Here is a 19,368-nt window from a genome sequence, read left to right on the forward strand (position 1 = left end):
AAGAAATCCCGTGATCTTAGCTATAGGCAGCTTCGCTGTAATATTAGGCACGTATTCTGCAATTTTTTAGTGCGCTTGCGAGTCGAAAAATCAGAATTAGCGGCAGCTCTTGCTTGAAGTCTACAAAGAATATGCGTTTAAATCGTGGATTGGGGCCTTGGAATAAGCATTCGGTATCTGGGAGCAGTAATGGAATTTGGTGTGCATTCGACATGACACCTTATTAATTTGTATGCAGCTTTAGATAATGTTGTTGCTAGCGGTGTTACATCATTTCGAGAAAGTTTTCCGAAAAGGCGGAAAATATAGGGATACAAAATAAGACGCACTGGTAGCTAAGCAACAACAATAAGCAAATTTCCTTTACGCACTTTACCGTACATTTCACTCTTCAGAATTTAAGCCACGCAATATTGAAGCGTTTCCTGCTTGGCAGAAATACTAACTCTAGCACAATTGTCGAGATAACCCGCTACAAAACGTTTTAGAAGATGCGTCGATGTTTGAGAAAATGTTTAAAGAGTCATTCTTAAAACTGCAAAGTGAAATCATTTCATGAGATTTTTGGAATTGTTGCCTAAAAATTGGTGCTTGGCTCGATTGTTTTTATACCGAACCTTGACGGCAATATAGTCGAATTGAGATTTTAACAACTTCTTTCAAAGTTATTCAGTCAACATTCACAATTCTGCGCTTTCTTAATACGTTTTCCTGTGCAGATTATTTCCAGCTTTCCACAAACCCGCATTAAATAGTGATTTGTCCCATGTGGTAGGGGGCCATTAGCGTATTGTGGAACTAAAAAAGCCAGTGCATTCCACTCTGTTAAGGTGGAAGACCGGCATAGTTTAGTAAGTGGGACTGTTAATGTCGAACTGTGCATTGCATTGCCTCAAGGGCCGCATGCGCAGAAATCGAAGGCTAGGTGCGACGTCACTCTTCCACGTTGTTGAGCCTCGGAAGATGGTGAGTCATCGCAGTGTAGACGTACCCATGCATTTTTGTAAAACGTGGCACGCCACATTTTACTAAGGAACTCCGGCGCGTGGAACAGACATGCACGTGATCGCACTCCCAGGGCACACATTCCTTCACCGTAGCCAAAGCGATCGTGCGTTGGTCGACGCCTCACCGTGGACGTCGTGGCGGTGGGACGTAGCAGTGGTGAAACGTTCCAAGTTTGTGGAATCTGGGCGACATCGACGGTTCACGTTTATTTTCCCTTCGCGGTACTGGCGGGCCGCCCGCTTACGAAACCGCCACCACGGGAGAGCGGAAGAAGAGGAAAGGGGACACGCAAGCGCTTTGAACGCCGACAAAGAGAGGGAGGGCGGGGCGATCGCTGACGCGGGTCGAAGCGTACTATGCGTACTTATCAGCCTAATATTTGGACCAAAAAGTATTAAACTTATTTTTTGCAAGCAGGCGGAGCGCTTAAAGCCGGCTTCACCGCCGTCGCGGGTCGGCCCGGTACAGCTCTTCCTTCTGGATCAGCCCACACGACTCTACAGAAGCACGCAATAGGAGCACCCGACTCATACCAAGGCACACTATAAATTATGAAGAAAACAGCTGATTTCGAAGCATTCCCTCCTTCCCGGGCGTTATTTTCTGCACTTTAGGAGCGCAAATTCAAGGGTGACAGCTTGTTTCCAACAGAACTTGCAGAACTTGGCCTCATAATGACGCGAAGTATGCCACATGCACAAAGGTAGCCACAATACAGGCTCTCAGCCAGACCATGCTAGACGCTCGCAGAATGCCTTCTACTCGCACTCAAGAGAAATGCTTGGCTGCAAATCCTGTTTTCAGTCTTTCAGAAGACAGAATTTTTGAGTTCTTGGTTTTTGAGATCCTCGGCGTTATCTTTTGCCATTCTGCCGGCGCTAGCAGCACAATCCAGTTGTAGCACTCCTTGCAATCGCTCGTCGTGTCTTCGACAAGTGTTAGTACGGAACGAGGATATATGTTGCGGGGCCATAGAAAGCGTCCCACAAGCTTGTCCCACTGAGATTCAGTACACGCCAAATTTACTGTCATCACGGCCGGTTTGCCTTCTTGCTAACTGCGTCACAACTCCAGGCGCGGCGAGCTTGCCTCAATATTATCCCAGAAAGTAAAGAAAGTAATTAAAATAATTTTCTGGATACAGAGAATGCGTCACTAACTTGTCCTACTAATATTTAGTACACGCGAAACTAACTGCAGCAAAAACCCGACATGCTTATACCTTGACCGCGTCACAACGCCGCGCGCGGCCAGTGCGCATGAAAAGCACCGCAGGAAGTAACGAAATCAGTCGCAACAATGTTCGGACCAAGAAAAAGTGTCAAAACTTGTCCCGGTAATATTGAGTACTCGCGAAGCTGCGTCAGACGACCGAGGTGGTTTTCGCTAACTGCGTCACAAAGCGGGATGCGGCGAGCATGGCCTAAACACTACCGGAATAAGTTATAATAACGTTGGGGCTCATAGAAAACGTCGCACACATATATCCTAGTACCAGTCATTAAGACAATATAACTACGCCAGGACGGCCGAGCTGTTTATCGCTGTGTCACAAATCTCGGTTCCGTGCCGTAAAAGCAAAATTCCTTGTAATGTGTCGCAGGCTGTCAAACAACATTTCTCACCTTGCCTTAGTGCAATAGTGCAGTGGTGTCGCGTCGAAGTGCAGATGGAACGCAAGAATGCACCGGGAGCCCAAGAAACACGCTACATTCAAAAGAGACGGGTCGCCGAACGGGCAAACTTCACAAGCGCAACCGGCCTCGCTTGCTTTGGTGGCCTGTTTGGCGCGTGACGCATGCATCTGTCGCGCCTTGCATGCCGGTAGCTTGCTGCTGGATAACACAAGAAAAAAGAGGCGCAAAATATAAATTCATTTCTACGCATTTTTTTTTGTTTTAGCGGGAAAGAATAAAAAGAAGCGTTGTCTGTAAGCTCATTTCACATTCTTTTATTCTGATGCTCTCGTAAACTTACGGATGGGATTAACACCAGGCGTGACGTGTTTCCTGTTGGCAGTTTTCGCCGAGCGTCCCCTCTCGTTGAACATTTTTCTACGTGGCGCGCGCGCGAAGCTGCGGCAAACGCCAGAAGCGAAGCCTCACATCGAAAATCATGGATTTAGATCGCGAAAGACTGGAACTCAATAGCGAACGCCAGGCGTGTCTGCCGCGAAAAGCGGAAGCTAAGCGACTTAGGCGTCAATAAGACCCTGCACTGCGAGAGCGAGAGGTGGCGGTCAAGCGGCTTTGCGCCAAGGGGGCCCTCCGTTGCAAAAACAAGCGAAGGCTATGCGGCTGAGGCGGCAAGCTGAAACTGAACAACGACACTGTAGAAGCTTGGGCAAGCTGGTGCGACATTCCTTTTTCGACAGCGCAAAGGACAAGGACAAGACGAGCGCACGTACACAGCGCTGTGTATGTGCCCTCACCTTGTCTTTGTCTATTGCACTGTTGAAGAAGACTGAACAATGAGCTTGGGACAGGGCCACTGTAATGTAGTAAAACACGTTGTGGGGCTAGTTGCTGCATAGCTTTCAATAGATGAAGCGCCAATAGGGACGGCACACAAGAAGAAATACAGACTGGACTAGCGCCTTGTCCAGTCTGTATTTCTTCTTGTGTGCCGTCACTATTGGCGCTTCACCTATTGAAAACCACTGTAATGTAGCAGCATACAAGACGGTGTGCAGCTGCAAACGTGTTCGAGAAACGTTTCGACAAGAACCCGTTCGGTATTTAGTGCTCTGTGTGCGACCGGATGTGTCGCAAGAACGGCCTAAAGCGCCTTCTGGAAACGCCGTCTAGTGTTGTGACAGAAGCGTTTCAAGCGGACGCGTCTGCATTCGTCGTGTGTCGGACCTGTATGCAGCCTATGCGGCGGGATGGCATCCCAAACTTCGCAACCGCGAATGTATTGCCGCCCAAAGACCAGAATACATGGAGCGAATATGCGACGAATAGTCGGCGTTCGACGCCCGGCGGCGTACGCGCGACGCGCGGCGGCGGAGAAAACGCCGTTCGCCGCCGATCCAGCCAGCGCAGGAAAGTTCGTCGGGCTGCGACGATACCGGAAGCGGCAAACGAACGGCGCCCCAAAGCGAGCCAATCAGGCCTCACTATCCGCCCCGACTTCCGGCTAGGCTTCCCCGCTTGTCCGTGTATCCCGATCCCGCTGTATCGTTCACGCCGGTCTCCCGCTTTTTGTATTCATGGCATCCAAAGTGGCGCGGCTGGAATTTAACAAGTTAATAACAGCCATGGTTAGACAAGCTCACGTGCGCTACTTTCGGGTCTGCTTGCTTCGGCCGCGCGCGCGTTGAGCCACAGAACAGAGCCGCGGAGTTGGAGGAGCCGAAAGTTGTTTACCCGCCCAGTGTTGCCACAACGCATAGCATCGCCGCTTTCTTTAAACTACACCGGCACATGAATGTCTCAAACACATAAAAAAGACTAGAAATCATTTCTAAACAAAATTTTACGCGTTTTTAGAGTGTTCCGTAATTCAAAAGCAATAATAATTGTCGGTAAAGTTTTTTTTTGTCATGTGTTTCACGACAGCGCATTTGCCTCGTCTAGCCACACTGGTAACAAAGCGACTCGCCGGCGGCGGCCGGCCTGTCTTCGCTCCTTGTAGCGCAGCCCGGCGAACATACGGCGTCGCGCCGCGACAGATTTTATGCCGCCCGAACTTCGTCGTGAAAGTTCGCTCCATGTATTCTGGCCTTAAACCTCCCCACTTACCTAAGCTCGATCTGGTCGCTGTGCGGCTAGTGCCACCAGGGCAGCCCTTCCTACTGATACGTCGCCTCCTCTACGGCGACACTGGGCAGTTTGGCATCAAAGGCCTCATCGAGGACGCGCCAATTGATGTGGATACTACCGAGCAGATGTTGCCACGTGATGCGGAACAGGACCACGCCCTCTGTGTACTCATAAAACGCAAGTTCATTTACAACAGCGTGTACACAAGGGGCATGGTCAAGAAATCGAACCTTCTGCCCTTGTGAACGTTCCTATAAAGGTCCTCCCCTTATGGTTTTACCGGATAAAACCACTGAAGGGAACAATTAAGCTATCGTGTCATACCCTTAAAGGCGCAGCCTTAAGCGCCTCCCTATCTTTTCTCGCCCTCCTATAGATTTGTAAGTATTGATCGCGAATATGAAATTAGGGAAGAAGCAGAACGCACGGTGGAGTAAAAACAATGCATGATTTTTTTTATAAAATCGAAATTTTCTAAAATTTTCTAAATATGCAGGCCAGCAATGGAATTGCTTGTCTGCACCTGTAGTTGTCATTTTTCCTAATGACGCCACTTTAGTCTGTCTGAAAAAATACAAAAAATAAAGAATTGTCAAACTTCATGGGGTATGAACGTCCGGCAGCATAAGGTTTGTTAGGGCGTTTCGTCTTGTGGGTAAGTACCTCTGTGATCACTTATTACATTTAAATAACGAATAACTGTGTACCGCGTTATTCTTGAATGGGGTTCCAAACAACGTCTCTTTCTCCGCGCCACCTTTTACGAGCCGTTCTTAGCTCTTTTTTTTTTCTGAACGCGCCGGCGAGGGATCTCACCACATTGTAAACCTTTCTCTGGGCTCCTCTTTCATTTTGTTCTTTTTCTAGGTTGCTAGATGATCTACATTGTAATTTTAATTCTGACTTCATTTCAGGTAATGATATTTTCTCTGGTTTCTGCGCATGTAACCGTGTCTACGCTTCGAACTGTCGGGTCTCTGTTTTCGAGACTGCAGAAATGTTTCTTTTTGTAGTGTGAGTTGTAAATATATATCACTTATCGATATGTTCTTTGCAATCGACCTATATAAAGGTGCCTACCCCGCAGGGGCGTCTGCGTGAGCAGGCGTTTGGTGTGTTGCGACACCACGGACCCGAGCACACGAGGGTTGGACCCTCCCGCGTGTAGCCGTGCGCGGCTCAGCCGTGTCTGGGGAAAAGGGGATCCTGGGGGTTGAGCCGATGCTGGGTGTCTGGACCTTTAAGGCCCCCCGGCGGAGGCAACACACCTCTTCGGCCTCGGCTTCACATAGACGCCACCTCCAGGCTGACCCACCTGGAGGACATCGGCAGTCGCCTTTTCCTGTCTCTCCCTCCTCGAATCTTCGTCTTTATCTCTCACTTTTTGACCTTTCCTGTCTCCTTCTCTCTTCTTTTTACTTCCTTTCTCCTGGCGGCAAGGGTTAACCCTGTGTGGCTATCCAACCTTGGGTACACCATATTCGGTTATAGTGACGGCGTACGACTGGCGTCGTGCAGACTTGTACGCAAGCTCTGCCGCGTCCCCTCGTTGGGCTCCGTGGTGGGCGGTCGGCGCTGTTGCCGAATGCATACATTTTTTCATGGAAACTTCTTTCCCCTCCCTTACTGATCGCCCTCAGAAACGAGGGCGCACCGAAGATGTGTTCAAGTTTTTTGGACGCGAAACCCAGAACTTTCCCCACTTCCATGTTATTCATTCCGAAAAGCCAAACAAAGCAGTGCGAAACATCTCACCATTCCTTGTTTCAAAGTCCCTAACTGATATTTTTGGTCCAGGTTACAAGGTGTCGAGGATGGCAAGCGGCGACCTTCTCTTGGAGCTCCGTGATGTAAAACAGTATGAGAAACTACCGCAACTAGTGTCATTTGGAGAGACCCCCATAACAGTAACCCCGCACCGTACAATGAATACCACCCGCGGCGTTGTGTCAGACGATGACTTGCTTGAGCTGACTGAAGCAGAACTCCTGGAGGGCTTCAGTGAGCAAAATGTTATCAATGTTAGAAGAATAAAGATCAGGCGAGATGGTAAAGAGATTCAGACGAAGCACTTAATAATCACCTTTGGTTCAAGTTTCTTGCCCGAGTCAATCGAGGTAGGGTATATCAAGCTCCGTGTCCGGCCGTACGTGCCAAACCCACTCCGTTGTTTCAAATGCCAGCGCTTCGGCCACAGCTCGCAGAGCTGCCGAGGTCGCCAAACTTTTGCTAAATGCAGTGCCCAAGAACACACCACTGAAACTTGTGAGAACGCTCTCCACTGTGTAAACTGTGATGGGGAGCACGCCGCGTACTCGCGGTCGTGCCCATCCTGGAAAAAAGAAAAGGAAATAGTAACAGTTAAAGTAAAAGAAAATATAAGTTTCAAAGAGGCACGCAGGCGGGTATCTTACCTGCCCAAGAAAACATTTGCCGATGTGGCGCGTAAGGGGGCAGCGTCACAACGGCCTCCGGCGGCTGTCCGACCCACAGACAGTGAGTTGGCAGTTACGCCATCTGCCCCCGCGGCGGTTGCAGCTAGCGCTGCTCCGTCAACCGAGGAGAAGGGACCATCGACCCCGAAGGTGGGCGCAGCCGAGGCTGCCTCAACCTCCCAGGTCCCTTCCAGCGCTGGCAACGGCCGGCGCAGCCAAATTCCCCAGGGAGCCCCATCGACCTCCGGGCTGGTGGGCGCAGGGGTCTTGCCCTCCAAGGCGGGACCCTCGCTGGTAACTTCTCGCTCGCAAGAGCACGTGTCCGGCGCCTCACAAGAGGCAATGGACACTACACCTATTCCCAAGGCGCACCAAGCGCCTAAGGAGCGGCGAGGCTCACTCGAACGCTCCAGAAAGGGCAGAACCCCTGTTACAGGGCCTCAAAAGAGCTCTGTAACCTAAGGCATCACCTGTTTCCATACACACAGCACTTATTAACCTTCAATATGGATACACAAATTATTCAATGGAACGTTAGAGGTCTTCTTAGGAACCTTGATGACGTACAAGAACTCATACACAAACACAATCCAAAAGTGCTGTGTTTACAGGAAACACACCTAAAATCAAAACATACAAACTTTCTCTGACAGTACATAACTTATCGCAAAGATCGCGATGATGCTGTCGCATCATCGGGCGGTGTTGCCATTGTTATTCAGAAAGGCATAGCGTGTCAACGTTTGCAGCTACAAACGCCCCTTGAAGCAGTGGCGGTTCGTGCTGTTCTCCAAAACAATCTTATCACTGTGTGCTCGCTCTATATACCCCCACATTACAAATTAACTAAGTATGAATTTCAGTCCTTCATAGATGAATTGTCAGAACCTTATATTGTTCTTGGCGATTTCAATGCACACAACTACCTGTGGGGCGACCCTCGTATAGATGCGCGAGGAAGACTTGTTGAACAGTTCCTTCTCTCTTCTGGTGCGTGCCTGTTGAATAAGAAGGAACACACATATTACTCTCTTGCAAACAGAACATATTCTTCAATAGATCTTAGCCTAGTTTCCCCGTCACTACTGTCTGAATTTGAATGGGAAGTTAACAACAATCCTTACGGAAGTGACCACTTCCCCATACTACTAAGATCACCTAAAGATATCGAATATCCACCACAGGCTCCTAGGTGGAAGGTTGACACAGCTGACTGGGAGAAATTCCGCACCATCATGGGATGACATGTCCTCGTTAGAAATTGATGCTGCTGTTGAATATTTTACAGCCTTTATAATAGATGCCGCATCAAAATGCATATCAGAAATAAATGGCCTGGCATGCAAACGGCGTGTCCCGTGGTGGAACGACGATTGTAGAATCGCTCGTAAAAAACAGAACAAAGCGTGGGGGTTGCTACGCGCGTCTCCCACTGCGGAGAATCTTATTAACTTTAAGAAAGTAAAGTCCCAGGGCAGGAGAACCCGCCGACAGGCTAAAAGAGAAAGTTGGGAAAAGTTCTTATCAAGTATAAATTCCTATACAGATGAGGCCAAAGTATGGAACAAAGTTAATAGGATAAAAGGGCGACAAACATATTCACTTCCTCTGATAAACACACAAGGTGAAACACTGAAAGATCAGGCCGACTCACTTGGGGAGCATTTCGAGAGCGTGTCGAGCTCAACCCATTATTCTCAGTCCTTTCTCAAATATAAACAGATAGAAGAATGTAAGCCAATAATTAGGAACTCCAGACAGAATGAACCCTATAACCGGCCTTTCAGTATTGCCGAGTTGAGAGCTGCCTTGAACACATGCAAAAGCACTGCACCGGGACCTGACAGAGTCATGTATGATATGATCAGAAACTTACATGCTGACCCACAAGTTACACTACTCACACTTTACAACACTATTTTAGCTGCGGGATACCTCCCATCTACATGGAAAGAGGCGATTGTCGTTCCTGTGCTGAAGCACGGAAAAGACCCCTCCTTGACAGCAAGTTATCGTCCAATAGCTCTTACGAATTGTTTGTGTAAGCTCTTTGAAAAAATGATTAATCACAGACTCATACACTTCCTTGAATTCAACAATATACTCGATCCCTATCAGTGTGGCTTCAGACAAGGGCGGTCAACAACAGATCATCTTGTGCGCATTGAAGGACATATTCGCGATGCCTTTGTACACAAACAGTATTTCCTCTCCATATTCCTCGATATGGAGAAGGCATATGATACAACATGGCGCTACGGGATCTTGCGAGATTTGTCGGGAATGGGCATCTGTGGAAATATGTTGAAAATAATTGAAAGCTATTTGTCCAATCGTACCTTCCGTGTAAAAGTCGGCAATGCACTGTCACGTCCCTTTACCCAGGAAACTGGTGTACCCCAGGGAGGCGTGCTCAGCTGCACTCTCTTTATTGTTAAGATGAACAAACTACGTGCTTCACTACCACCTGCCATCTTTTATTCCGTATACGTAGACGATATACAAATAGGCTTCAAATCCTGCAACCTCACAGTATGCGAAAGACAGGTACAGCAGGGCTTAAACAAAGTGTCCAAATGGGCAGACCAAAACGGATTTAAGGTCAACCCCCACAAAAGTTCTTGTGTTCTCTTCACAAGAAAGAGAGGCCTGGTCGCAGATCCTTGTGTAGAACTGGGCGGACAACAAATTCCTGTCAACAAAGAACACAAATTCCTAGGTGTTATTCTTGACTCCAGGCTCACTTTCATTCCTCACTTAAAACATGTTAAAGAAAAATGCCTTAGAACAATGAACATACTTAAAGTACTATCCCACACAACGTGGGGGAGCGACAGACAGTGTTTACTGAATATTTACTGGAGCCTAGTTCGATCACGGTTAGATTATGGTGCCGTAGTATACCACTCTGCCGCATCGAGCGCGCTTAAGATGTTAGATCCCGTACACCATCTGGGTATCCGTCTGGCCACTGGCGCATTTAGGACAAGCCCTGTTGAAAGTTTATATGTAGAGTCAAATGAGTGGCCACTCCATCTTCAGCGAACCAACATCAGCTTAACGTATTTTCTCAAGGTTCGCTCTAATAAGGAACATCCGTGTTTTACAACCATTAACGACTTCACGTGTGAAACACTTTTTAATAACAGACCCTCTATGAGACTTCCTTTCTCACTGCGTGCAAGAGAACTTAGCAAGGAAATGGATGTCCCAATTCTCGAACAACGCCTAATGCCTCCAGCTAAGCTAGTACCGCCCTGGGAGTGGCAGCTGATAGAGTGTGACACATCCTTTGTAGAGGTCACTAAACATGCGCCAGAGACACATATCAAAATGCATTTCTTGGAGCTCCAGTACAAGTACTCGTGCACAGAGTTTTACACAGACGCTTCTAAGTCGCATGCCGGGGTGTCCTACGCAGCCATTGGTCCATCCTTCTCGGAATCCGGTGTACTGCACCCTGAAACAAGTATATTTACGGCTGAGGCCCATGCACTATTGTCGGCTGTGAAACATATTAGAAAATCAAATATTCAAAAAACAATTTTATTTACAGACTCCCTAAGCGTCGTGAAAGCCTTGAAGTCACACTGTAAACAAAGAAACCCCGTAATTACTGAGCTCTATTCCATTCTCTGTAGAGCGTATATGTCTAACCAGCATGTCATTGTATGCTGGGTGCCTGGACATAGAGGCATTGAGGGTAACGTTCTAGCAGACCAGATGGCCACATCAATTTCATTGCATACAGTTAATCCTACCGCTTCGCTCCCTGTCACAGACCTGAAGCCTTTTTTAAGAAGGAAACTGCGAAACCACTGGCAACGTAAGTGGGACGCAGAAGTAAACAACAAACTGCACGTGATAAAGCCACAATTAGGTTCTTGGCCCTCCGTAACAAAATCACGCCGGACAGATGTCCTATTCTGTCGTCTAAGAATAGGACACACATTTGGCACACATAATTTTTTACTCACTGAAAATGATCCTCCAACCTGCGGTAGATGCGGGGAGAGGCTGACCGTCCTCCACGTCCTCCTGGAGTGTCGGGCAGCCGAATCTGAAAGAAGGAAACATTTTTCCCTAGCATACCGGCAGCACATCCCCCTACATCCTGTAATGCTACTCGGCCCAGAACCTTTATTTGACACCAACAGAGTACTAAATTTCCTGAAAGATGTTGTCCTGCATGTTTTTAGCCCCACATGTTCGTAGCGGGTCCTCTCTTCAGAGGATGCCGCTACGATATCTCTTTCGTATAGCACGCGCCTCTAGGCCCTTGTGTTCCAAGGGCTCCGGTGAGGCAGCAGTGCTCCAGGTAATTTTACTATCTCTTATATCTTTTATTCTGCATCATTCATTTACGATGGATTTTAATGTTCATAGTAATCGTCATTAGTCATCGCCATAATTTTATAGCACATAGATTTTACGCACTTTACAGCGACAATTTTTAGGCCACTTTACAGCCAAGTCACATCTCCATAATACATCGTCAACATCACCACTTGTCATGGCGCTCTTTGGCCAAACCTGGCCCTTGCGCCATTAAACACTACATATCATCATCATCATCAAAGGTGCCTAATTATGTCTTCTATACACACCCACACAATTTCACAATGTTATATTTGTGCGAAGCCAGCCCATTGTATTTCGTTTTGGGGCTGTGGCTACGTAACAAATAAATATTCTATAGATTTAAAAATATTTCTGTGGTTTCACGTGCTAGGGTCACAATTTAGTTACGAGGTACGACGTGATGGGAGACTCCTACGTATTGGGACCAGTTGCGAAAATAAATAAATCAACATCCCGGTCCAATTTTTTATTTTCATCTAAAAATGGCACTGAGAAAGTTTTGCGCACACTGAACGAAGACAAAATTTCACACAATGAAGTCGAACCAACCAGCCCGTCATTCAGTCTTAATGACACTGACGCTACATATACGCAAGGCTCTCTTGTGCGTTTATCATTACCTGCATTTATTTATTTATTCCTTCCTCTCTTCACTACTTATGTACTCTTATGATCCTTTCCGATTAGATCAAGATGATAACCCACCGGTAACTAGGAGAACGCAAGAGAAAATCGTTTTTCAAGCCTACGAAGCACACCAACCTGATCACTCCGAATTCGCAGTCCGTTATCCTAAAGATTTTCTTTTCATCTGCGCTCTCTTTAAAATTACCTACTTGGAAGTTAAGTGTACTAGAGCATTCGGATTCTATATTGGAGACACCTGTTTTCCTGTCATGTGCCCACCTGGTCGCGTGCGGGATCATTTTGCAAGCGCATCGACCGATTTAGCCTGGCGAGGTTGTTGACACTTTGACGGAACTTCGCACCATGTTCTGGGACTCACGCGCCCGACACGCGGTGATCGAGTGCTTAGACAATGCGTGATACGTGCATGGTTCAACCTCAAGGCTTCGGGTGCGCAGGCACGGATCATGCGGGTAAGTCCCACCGTCTCTAGATTAATGGCGTTGACTTTGCCTGACCAGGTTGTGCGACAAGATGCAGTAGAGTTAATGTGCAGGAGGTGCTGCTCACGTGTGCACCAGTTATGGCAATTCTCCTCGAAGATGTGGTTGGCATTACTTCAAAAGCTTTTCATTAGGGCCTTTAAGCGATTCTGTGCAAGACGTGCATAACATAACGATTCATGGGCTCAGACAGCTCTACTACATTTAGCAAAGCTGCACGTGTGTAGGTGTCCAGACTCCAGTAGCTAAAGGCCGACGAAGTGAAGCAGTATGCAGTATTGAACTCAGTTTTATCGACATAACTCAATTTACAAATAAATGGAATTGCGAAAATGCACCCGAACTCCTACTCCGTGGCTAGTTGAAATTCATTTAACTTTAATTATCAAGGAACAGCACGTCTGACAACAACACACTAATGATAGAAACAACAATATTTTCACTGGCATTATAACATTTGAAAAGAAATTATAACACGCTTTTACTACGGAATCCTATTTCAAACTTTTTCTGCATTTATACAAGTGGGTTTCACAAAATTAGCACTGATATTCTTGCAATTGTACCAGCAACACTTTCATGTATGTACCGAGCTTAGCGTACAACAAGATTATACATGGTAATCAATTCGAAATGGTTAGTTGTGATGAAAAATGTTTTTAGCAGTTAATATATTCGGTAGTTCTATATTGCTTGAGAAATGTATTTTCATTGCTAAGAAGAAATTCGTACGCTTTCTACTTCTAGTGAATGGTTGTTTCATACGGCGACGATATTAGCTTAAGCTTTCTCTTCCCAGAGATATTCTTTATTTGCTGAGTGAAGTAGTTACGACATTTGCAGTGGGAACATAAAAATGTGTAAGCAGACTGATTAGTTGGCGCTAATATTAGGATAGACCATTAGTTCAGTTTTATAATCATTTATTGTGGTGAACGGCATAATATTTAGACTTCGGAAGAGTTTTGGCATATGTGCAGCATAGTTTGAATTTGTCATAAAGCATACTGCTGCTTTTTCAAGTATTATCACTCGTTCTAGATATGTGCGGTTTGTGCGACACCACGTAACTGAGCAGTAACTTAAGTTCTTTTGAAATATGCTCAAACTAATTATTCGTAATGTAGGTATGCAAAATATGTCATGGCATTTGAACAGGAGAAAACAAGCTTTACTAAGTTTTTGCAGATTTTGCCTTCATGAAACTTCCCGAAAAAAATTCGTAAAATATAACGCGAAAGTATTTTATAAAATTCACTCGTTATAGTGCTGAATTATTTATTATAAGCGCACATGAGTCTTCATTCATAATTTTGTGTGGTGAGTTAAAAACAACATACTTGCTTTCTGTCTGTTTAGCGTTAGTTTGCTTGACGAGAACCATTTGTGGATTACATGAAACTTCGAATTCCCACAAATAAATGTGTAGTCCAGAGAGTCATGGGCACATGTGAGAACTGTATTGTGAGCATTTATAGATATTGAAAAGTTTTTTACAAGGCAAGGAAGATCCCTAATATATTTTGAGAAAAACGTTGGTCAAAGAACTGAGTGTTAGGTATACCTACAATTGTTTCAAGAAACTCGGACTGGGTGTAAGCTATTCCCACTGTCTGCTTACTGTTTTGGAGATTATTTTATAGAAATCTAGGCACATTCTAGGAAAACCACAGCATTCTAGTTTTTTTTAATATTATGCTGTCGTTCACATTGGTAAATGCTTTTTTTATGTCATGATATATACGCGCAACCGTTCTATTGTCAATTAAGTGGTTGTTATGTTCAGATAAGGAAAAGACGGCTGTGTCAGTAGACCTACCTTTTCTAAACCCATGCTAACAGGGTGCAACAGTACTTTAGTGTTCTAGGAAATACATAATTTGTTGGACTATTAGTTGTCCACTACTAAATTTCTTGTACTTAGGATTGAGATGGAACCGTAGTTTTCTGGGATTTTTTTAAAACCAGCCTTGAGTGTACGGATTCTTTGATAATTCCAGAAGGTCCTGATACGTACATGTGTAAAATGATAACGGAATTATTTTTTTAAAGGTACGCAAAGGCATTTCTCTCAATCCTCGACTCCCCAAAAAGGTATGTTGTCACAACCAATTGAACATTTGGCTGGCATAGCGTTGTCTAGAGTTACAATTTCACTAGGTCCTATGTCAGTAAATTTAAATGTATTAGTATTGCGAGGAGGGTATGTAATGTATTGTTCGCTCACAGCTGTATCCATTAAGGGAAAACGTACTATGCAAATACAGGTATTATTGGTCAAAACGAGGGTGTTTATTCATACTTCGAGGCATTTGAAGTCATGGTGTAAGGGTGTGCAGGGGGGTTAAGATTGTAGATCATAACACGCCACGTTATCCTGGAATTACCCGAATTTTAATAGGTTGGTACAGTATTCTTTTTCCTTAATCGATTGAGCATTGTTACTTAATAACGAGCCAGTCTGAATGACTGTAGGAAATAATCATTGATTTTGTGCATATTTACTATCGAATGCCAAAAGCATTGCTTCTTAATTTGTTCGAAAATTTGTTTGTTCGACAACTGCTCGAGCCACGGCACAATTTGGAAAGCAATTGCCGAGAGGTTATTGTCGTGTGTGGCTTTCGGTGGTGACTCCTTAAGATTGTGAAGATGTACCTTCGCTAATTATTCCGAAAGTTGTATTAAACCAGCAGCAATTGACCCTTTCCTTACTGAAAGTGGCGCACTAGTACACTCAAAGCAAACATGACATTAACTCTTCTTCAAAAAAGGCGTAAATTCTGACACCGTCTTATCTTTTGTCAGTTTCACGTCTGGTGTCTACAACTGAGGCGGTATAATAAACAAGCAGAAAGGAAATTGAACTTCTCAATTTTCGGATCCAAGGGCAGCTTATAACTGAACTAACGTGAAAGCGATGGCTTCGTGAATATATCCTGAAACTTGGGAGCTTTCACTCCCAAGAAGTATCAAAACATCTCGGAAGAAGGAAACGCCACGTTGTGATTATTCTAAAAGATAAGTATATCAAAATATAAAAGAACTCGTATAGTGAGCAACCGCATAAATTGTACGGATGCCATCGTACGTGCATGCAAGGTCAGAATACCCAGTGGCTTAAAGGTAGTTCGCCTTTTGCAGAGACTGTACGCTTTAGAACTTTCCTCCTCTGTTCCTGGAGCGTGTTAAAACAAAGATGAAGACCACCACAGGGACTACGTTCTCAGCACAAGAAGCCTACTCATGTCACGCGACTAGTGACTAGTTCCAACGCACAGCATGGACTGTTCTTCGCTATTCTTTGGGCAACAAATCCCGTTTTTGCCCTTCTAACGCGAAGCTGTGTGAGGCTGCACAGACGTCAAACTTGAAGCAGACTGGGCCAGACGCAAAACTTAGGACATCTCGCGGCTATTTAGGTGACGCGCACTGCCTTTGCGAGTCTCTCATCAATCAAGGTGGCGTTAAGTCATCATTCAATTGCAGCTACAGCATCGTTTCGAGAAAACGAGTCAAAGCCAGCTGTCTGAAAAGGCCCTTACACGTTATCCTGTCATCCTCTCTCTACACAGCTCATGATGCGCGTGTTTTACCGCAGTACGCGTAAGCGGGAGGAGGAGTTCTTTCGTCCAAATGTTGACACTGTCGAGGCGTTTTACTCACGAAGAGCAGCACCATTCTGCCACACAAGTAAATGGGAATGTCACTGCCGCAAACGCTATGTATGTTTTCGGCTTCTTACACGGTATACTGCATCTTGCATTTGATAGTCGCTAAGTGATCCCAGCAAGGGTAATGAAGTATCTACAGCCGAAGACAAAATTCTACAGACCACGGGAGCGTCCACTACACTGCCTCGCTACGCCTTCTGACCGCTGCGCGCCTAAGTTCGAGAGCGCGTACTGCGCACGCGCGTCCCATTTTACCTGCCAGCCTGCTCGTTCGATTGCTTCAACCGCGCGGGCACCGGAACTCGGGAGAGAGCGCAAGGTGCAACTTCTACAGTCACCGTGGAAGAGCCCGAGAGATGATGACGGGACGAAAATACTTTACGTGTACTGGCAGTGCTCGGAGCGCACTGCTCTCTACGCCTTGCTGCCAGACGCTTTGCGGTGCGGAAAACATGGTTTGCGTCAATTTTTCGGAAATTTTTTAACATCGTTTACAGCCGTCTCTGAACGACGTCACAGGTTGTTGTCTCATTCTCTCCCTACACGCCTGATGATGCGCGTTTTTTACCGCAGTATGTGTACGCGTGTTCGGGGGGTGGAGTTGGGTGAGGGGGTGGTAGAGAGGTTCTACGCGTAACTTTGGAAGTGTTCACTTGAAGCCGTCATTTCTGTGAAAAAAAAAACATCATAGCGATGTTTCTTCTACGCTTGCCGTGAAAATTGTGCAAACAGCACGCACAATTTAAATATCCAATTCAACGGCAAGACAGAAACCATGCGACATAATCTAGACAGATGGGTGTTTCTCACACTCGAGCAGTCATTTTTACTTAGGCTAGTCGCGCAACCGGATAAGGCCAAGAGTTCGGCCTCAATTTTTCATATTTGTGTTGCTCACACAGAGCAATAAAAACTTGCGAGAACTGAATTTCACGCACATTTAACGTCAAATTGTGTGCGATGATCGCATTCACAAAATGTGTAAGTGAAAGACACGGCTTTTTGAGATCTCTAGAGCACGCATTTCCTTTTACAGAAAAATATAGGTTTTGCTGTTTTTTCTTTCATACGAACTTCGCAAGCTCGTAAAGATATACAACTAATCCTTTAAGCATTTTCAAATATTCACAAGCACAAAATTGCAAGAATGACAGTGCTTTTCAAATGGAGAGATAATGCAATGGCTGGCAAGAATGACAGTCAACAATTTTTCCGCATTTCGTGGCGCCAGCTACCATCTAGCTTATGGCATTTATAGTTCGCTTGTAATGGCTTTTGCTTCATTCGCACAGAAAAAAAAGCTGATGAAAACAACTTAGCTCCCTCCCTGAGATGGCAGTTTGCTTGATTTATCTCAGTTTCGGGCTCACGATGACCCTGTGCTCCAATTCAATGCGTTAGCAATAAGAAAATGTCTTATAATAACAAGAATGGCTCGAATAATTTGAATGATTGATAAATATAGTTTTTCACGTGTGTTGTCAATCAGTATCTAGTTCAGCCTGAAATATGTTCATCTTGAACATTTTAAAGATCTTTACATGTGATACAAATTATTAAATTGGTGTAACTGAATATAGATTGCAAGTACCAACTGAAAGGAATTCGAGACAACCTTATCTTTGAACTGTTAATGAGCATAATTTTCGCTGTATTCTACTCTGTTTCCAGATAAGCCTGAAGCTCCTGCAGATTTCGTGCTCCGGATGTGGATTGATGGTGATCACAAAAGTACATCTTGCTTGAAGGAAATGGAAAAGAAAAGCAAGGAAGCAGGGAAGAATATAAACGAGTGTCCCCTCACTGGTAGTAGTCGAGGAAAGAAATCATAAACAAAAACTTCAAACGATTTCAAATAAAGTGAACTCCAATGACAATTATCTTATAGTCTCCAGTTTGTGCAAAACATTTTACCGTGCTTGTCGTGACCTTTTTTCTATATATTGAAAATTACTCAATATTCATGACTCCGTAGGAAATACGAAAATACTTTCGGAACATTGTCCTGAACGAAAAAGAATCTCTAACAGTATTAAGTAAGCAAAAAAGCCATCATGTTCTCTAGTTGAAATGCCAACTTTTTGAAAAGTTAGGCAAGAAACCATTTGCGTACGCACGTTGCACAAATTGTATCCTTTAGTCAGAAAAAAATATATATTCGAGAACCTACCTATATGACTGTAATACATGAAGGTGATTACAAATCATTTACAATCTTTTAACATATCCTTAGGATTCTAGGCGATCATTGAAGTTTTTATACGGGTGACTTTAAAACACGAGAAGTACCCATAATGCATCGAACTGTCCTTGATATTGGAACCTAGTCTGATTGCAATCATGGCTGATTATTGCTTGTAAGATTACAGTCTTTGGGAGAAGAGGTCGCGCATAAATGTAGTCAATAGCTTTCGTCGCGTGTTTTATTCTACTCTGCATTCAATATTTTTTGCTCTTCCCCAGTTACCATAAAATGTCGGGGAGGGAGCTCTTCTTGAGGCGTGGAACGCTTAACTAGAGTTCTTCGGTTGTCTATCCAGATATCTCTTCGCATTTTACCAGTCAAAAGAGTAAAGCCGCTCCACGAATAGACTAAACTATGGTATTACTGAAGGCCTTTCTGTCCGTTGTATGAAAGTCTTCAGAAGCAGCTGACGCAGAATAGGGCGAACCAGCGCGCGTGTTTACGTATGTGTGTGCGTTTATCGGTGTGTCCCCGTTTTCTCCAGTGGTGGTTACCCTACGCCAATATCTTTTAGTAGAACAAATTATGAAACAACAAAAAGGCAAAATAAGTTTTTCTGTTCAACTACGAACACAAAAAAGTTTCATTTACATCCCCTCTGATTCGTTGATCAAAATTTAATTGGGCCGATTCCTGATTTTTCACAGAATCTCTCAACACTCTGACGACTGCAGAGTTACTTCCGTCGTGTTCACGAAAAATTTAGGATATTTTTGCTCAGAAAACGACATTTTGAAGAGCATGATAGCC

General features: G+C 45.0%; 1 protein-coding gene across 4 annotated transcripts in view; it reads left to right on the forward strand.

Moving 5' to 3' along the window:
- Window positions 1-18,250, forward strand: part of LOC142587025 (uncharacterized) — a 33,521-nt gene extending 15,271 nt beyond the window's left edge. For 3 of the 4 annotated variants that reach the window (XM_075697908.1, XM_075697910.1, XM_075697911.1), the window contains exons 4-5: window positions 14,752-14,793; window positions 18,045-18,250. In XM_075697908.1, the coding sequence (XP_075554023.1) occupies window positions 14,752-14,793; window positions 18,045-18,205 (203 nt within the window). In that variant the 3' untranslated portion in view covers window positions 18,206-18,250. The remainder of the gene's footprint in view (window positions 1-14,751; window positions 14,794-18,044) is intronic. The other variant, XM_075697909.1, reaches the window with a different exon arrangement.
- The last annotated feature ends 1,118 nt before the right edge of the window (window positions 18,251-19,368 follow it).

This window comes from Dermacentor variabilis, chromosome 7, assembly GCF_050947875.1.
Source record: "Dermacentor variabilis isolate Ectoservices chromosome 7, ASM5094787v1, whole genome shotgun sequence".
Taxonomy (NCBI): domain Eukaryota; kingdom Metazoa; phylum Arthropoda; class Arachnida; order Ixodida; family Ixodidae; genus Dermacentor; species Dermacentor variabilis.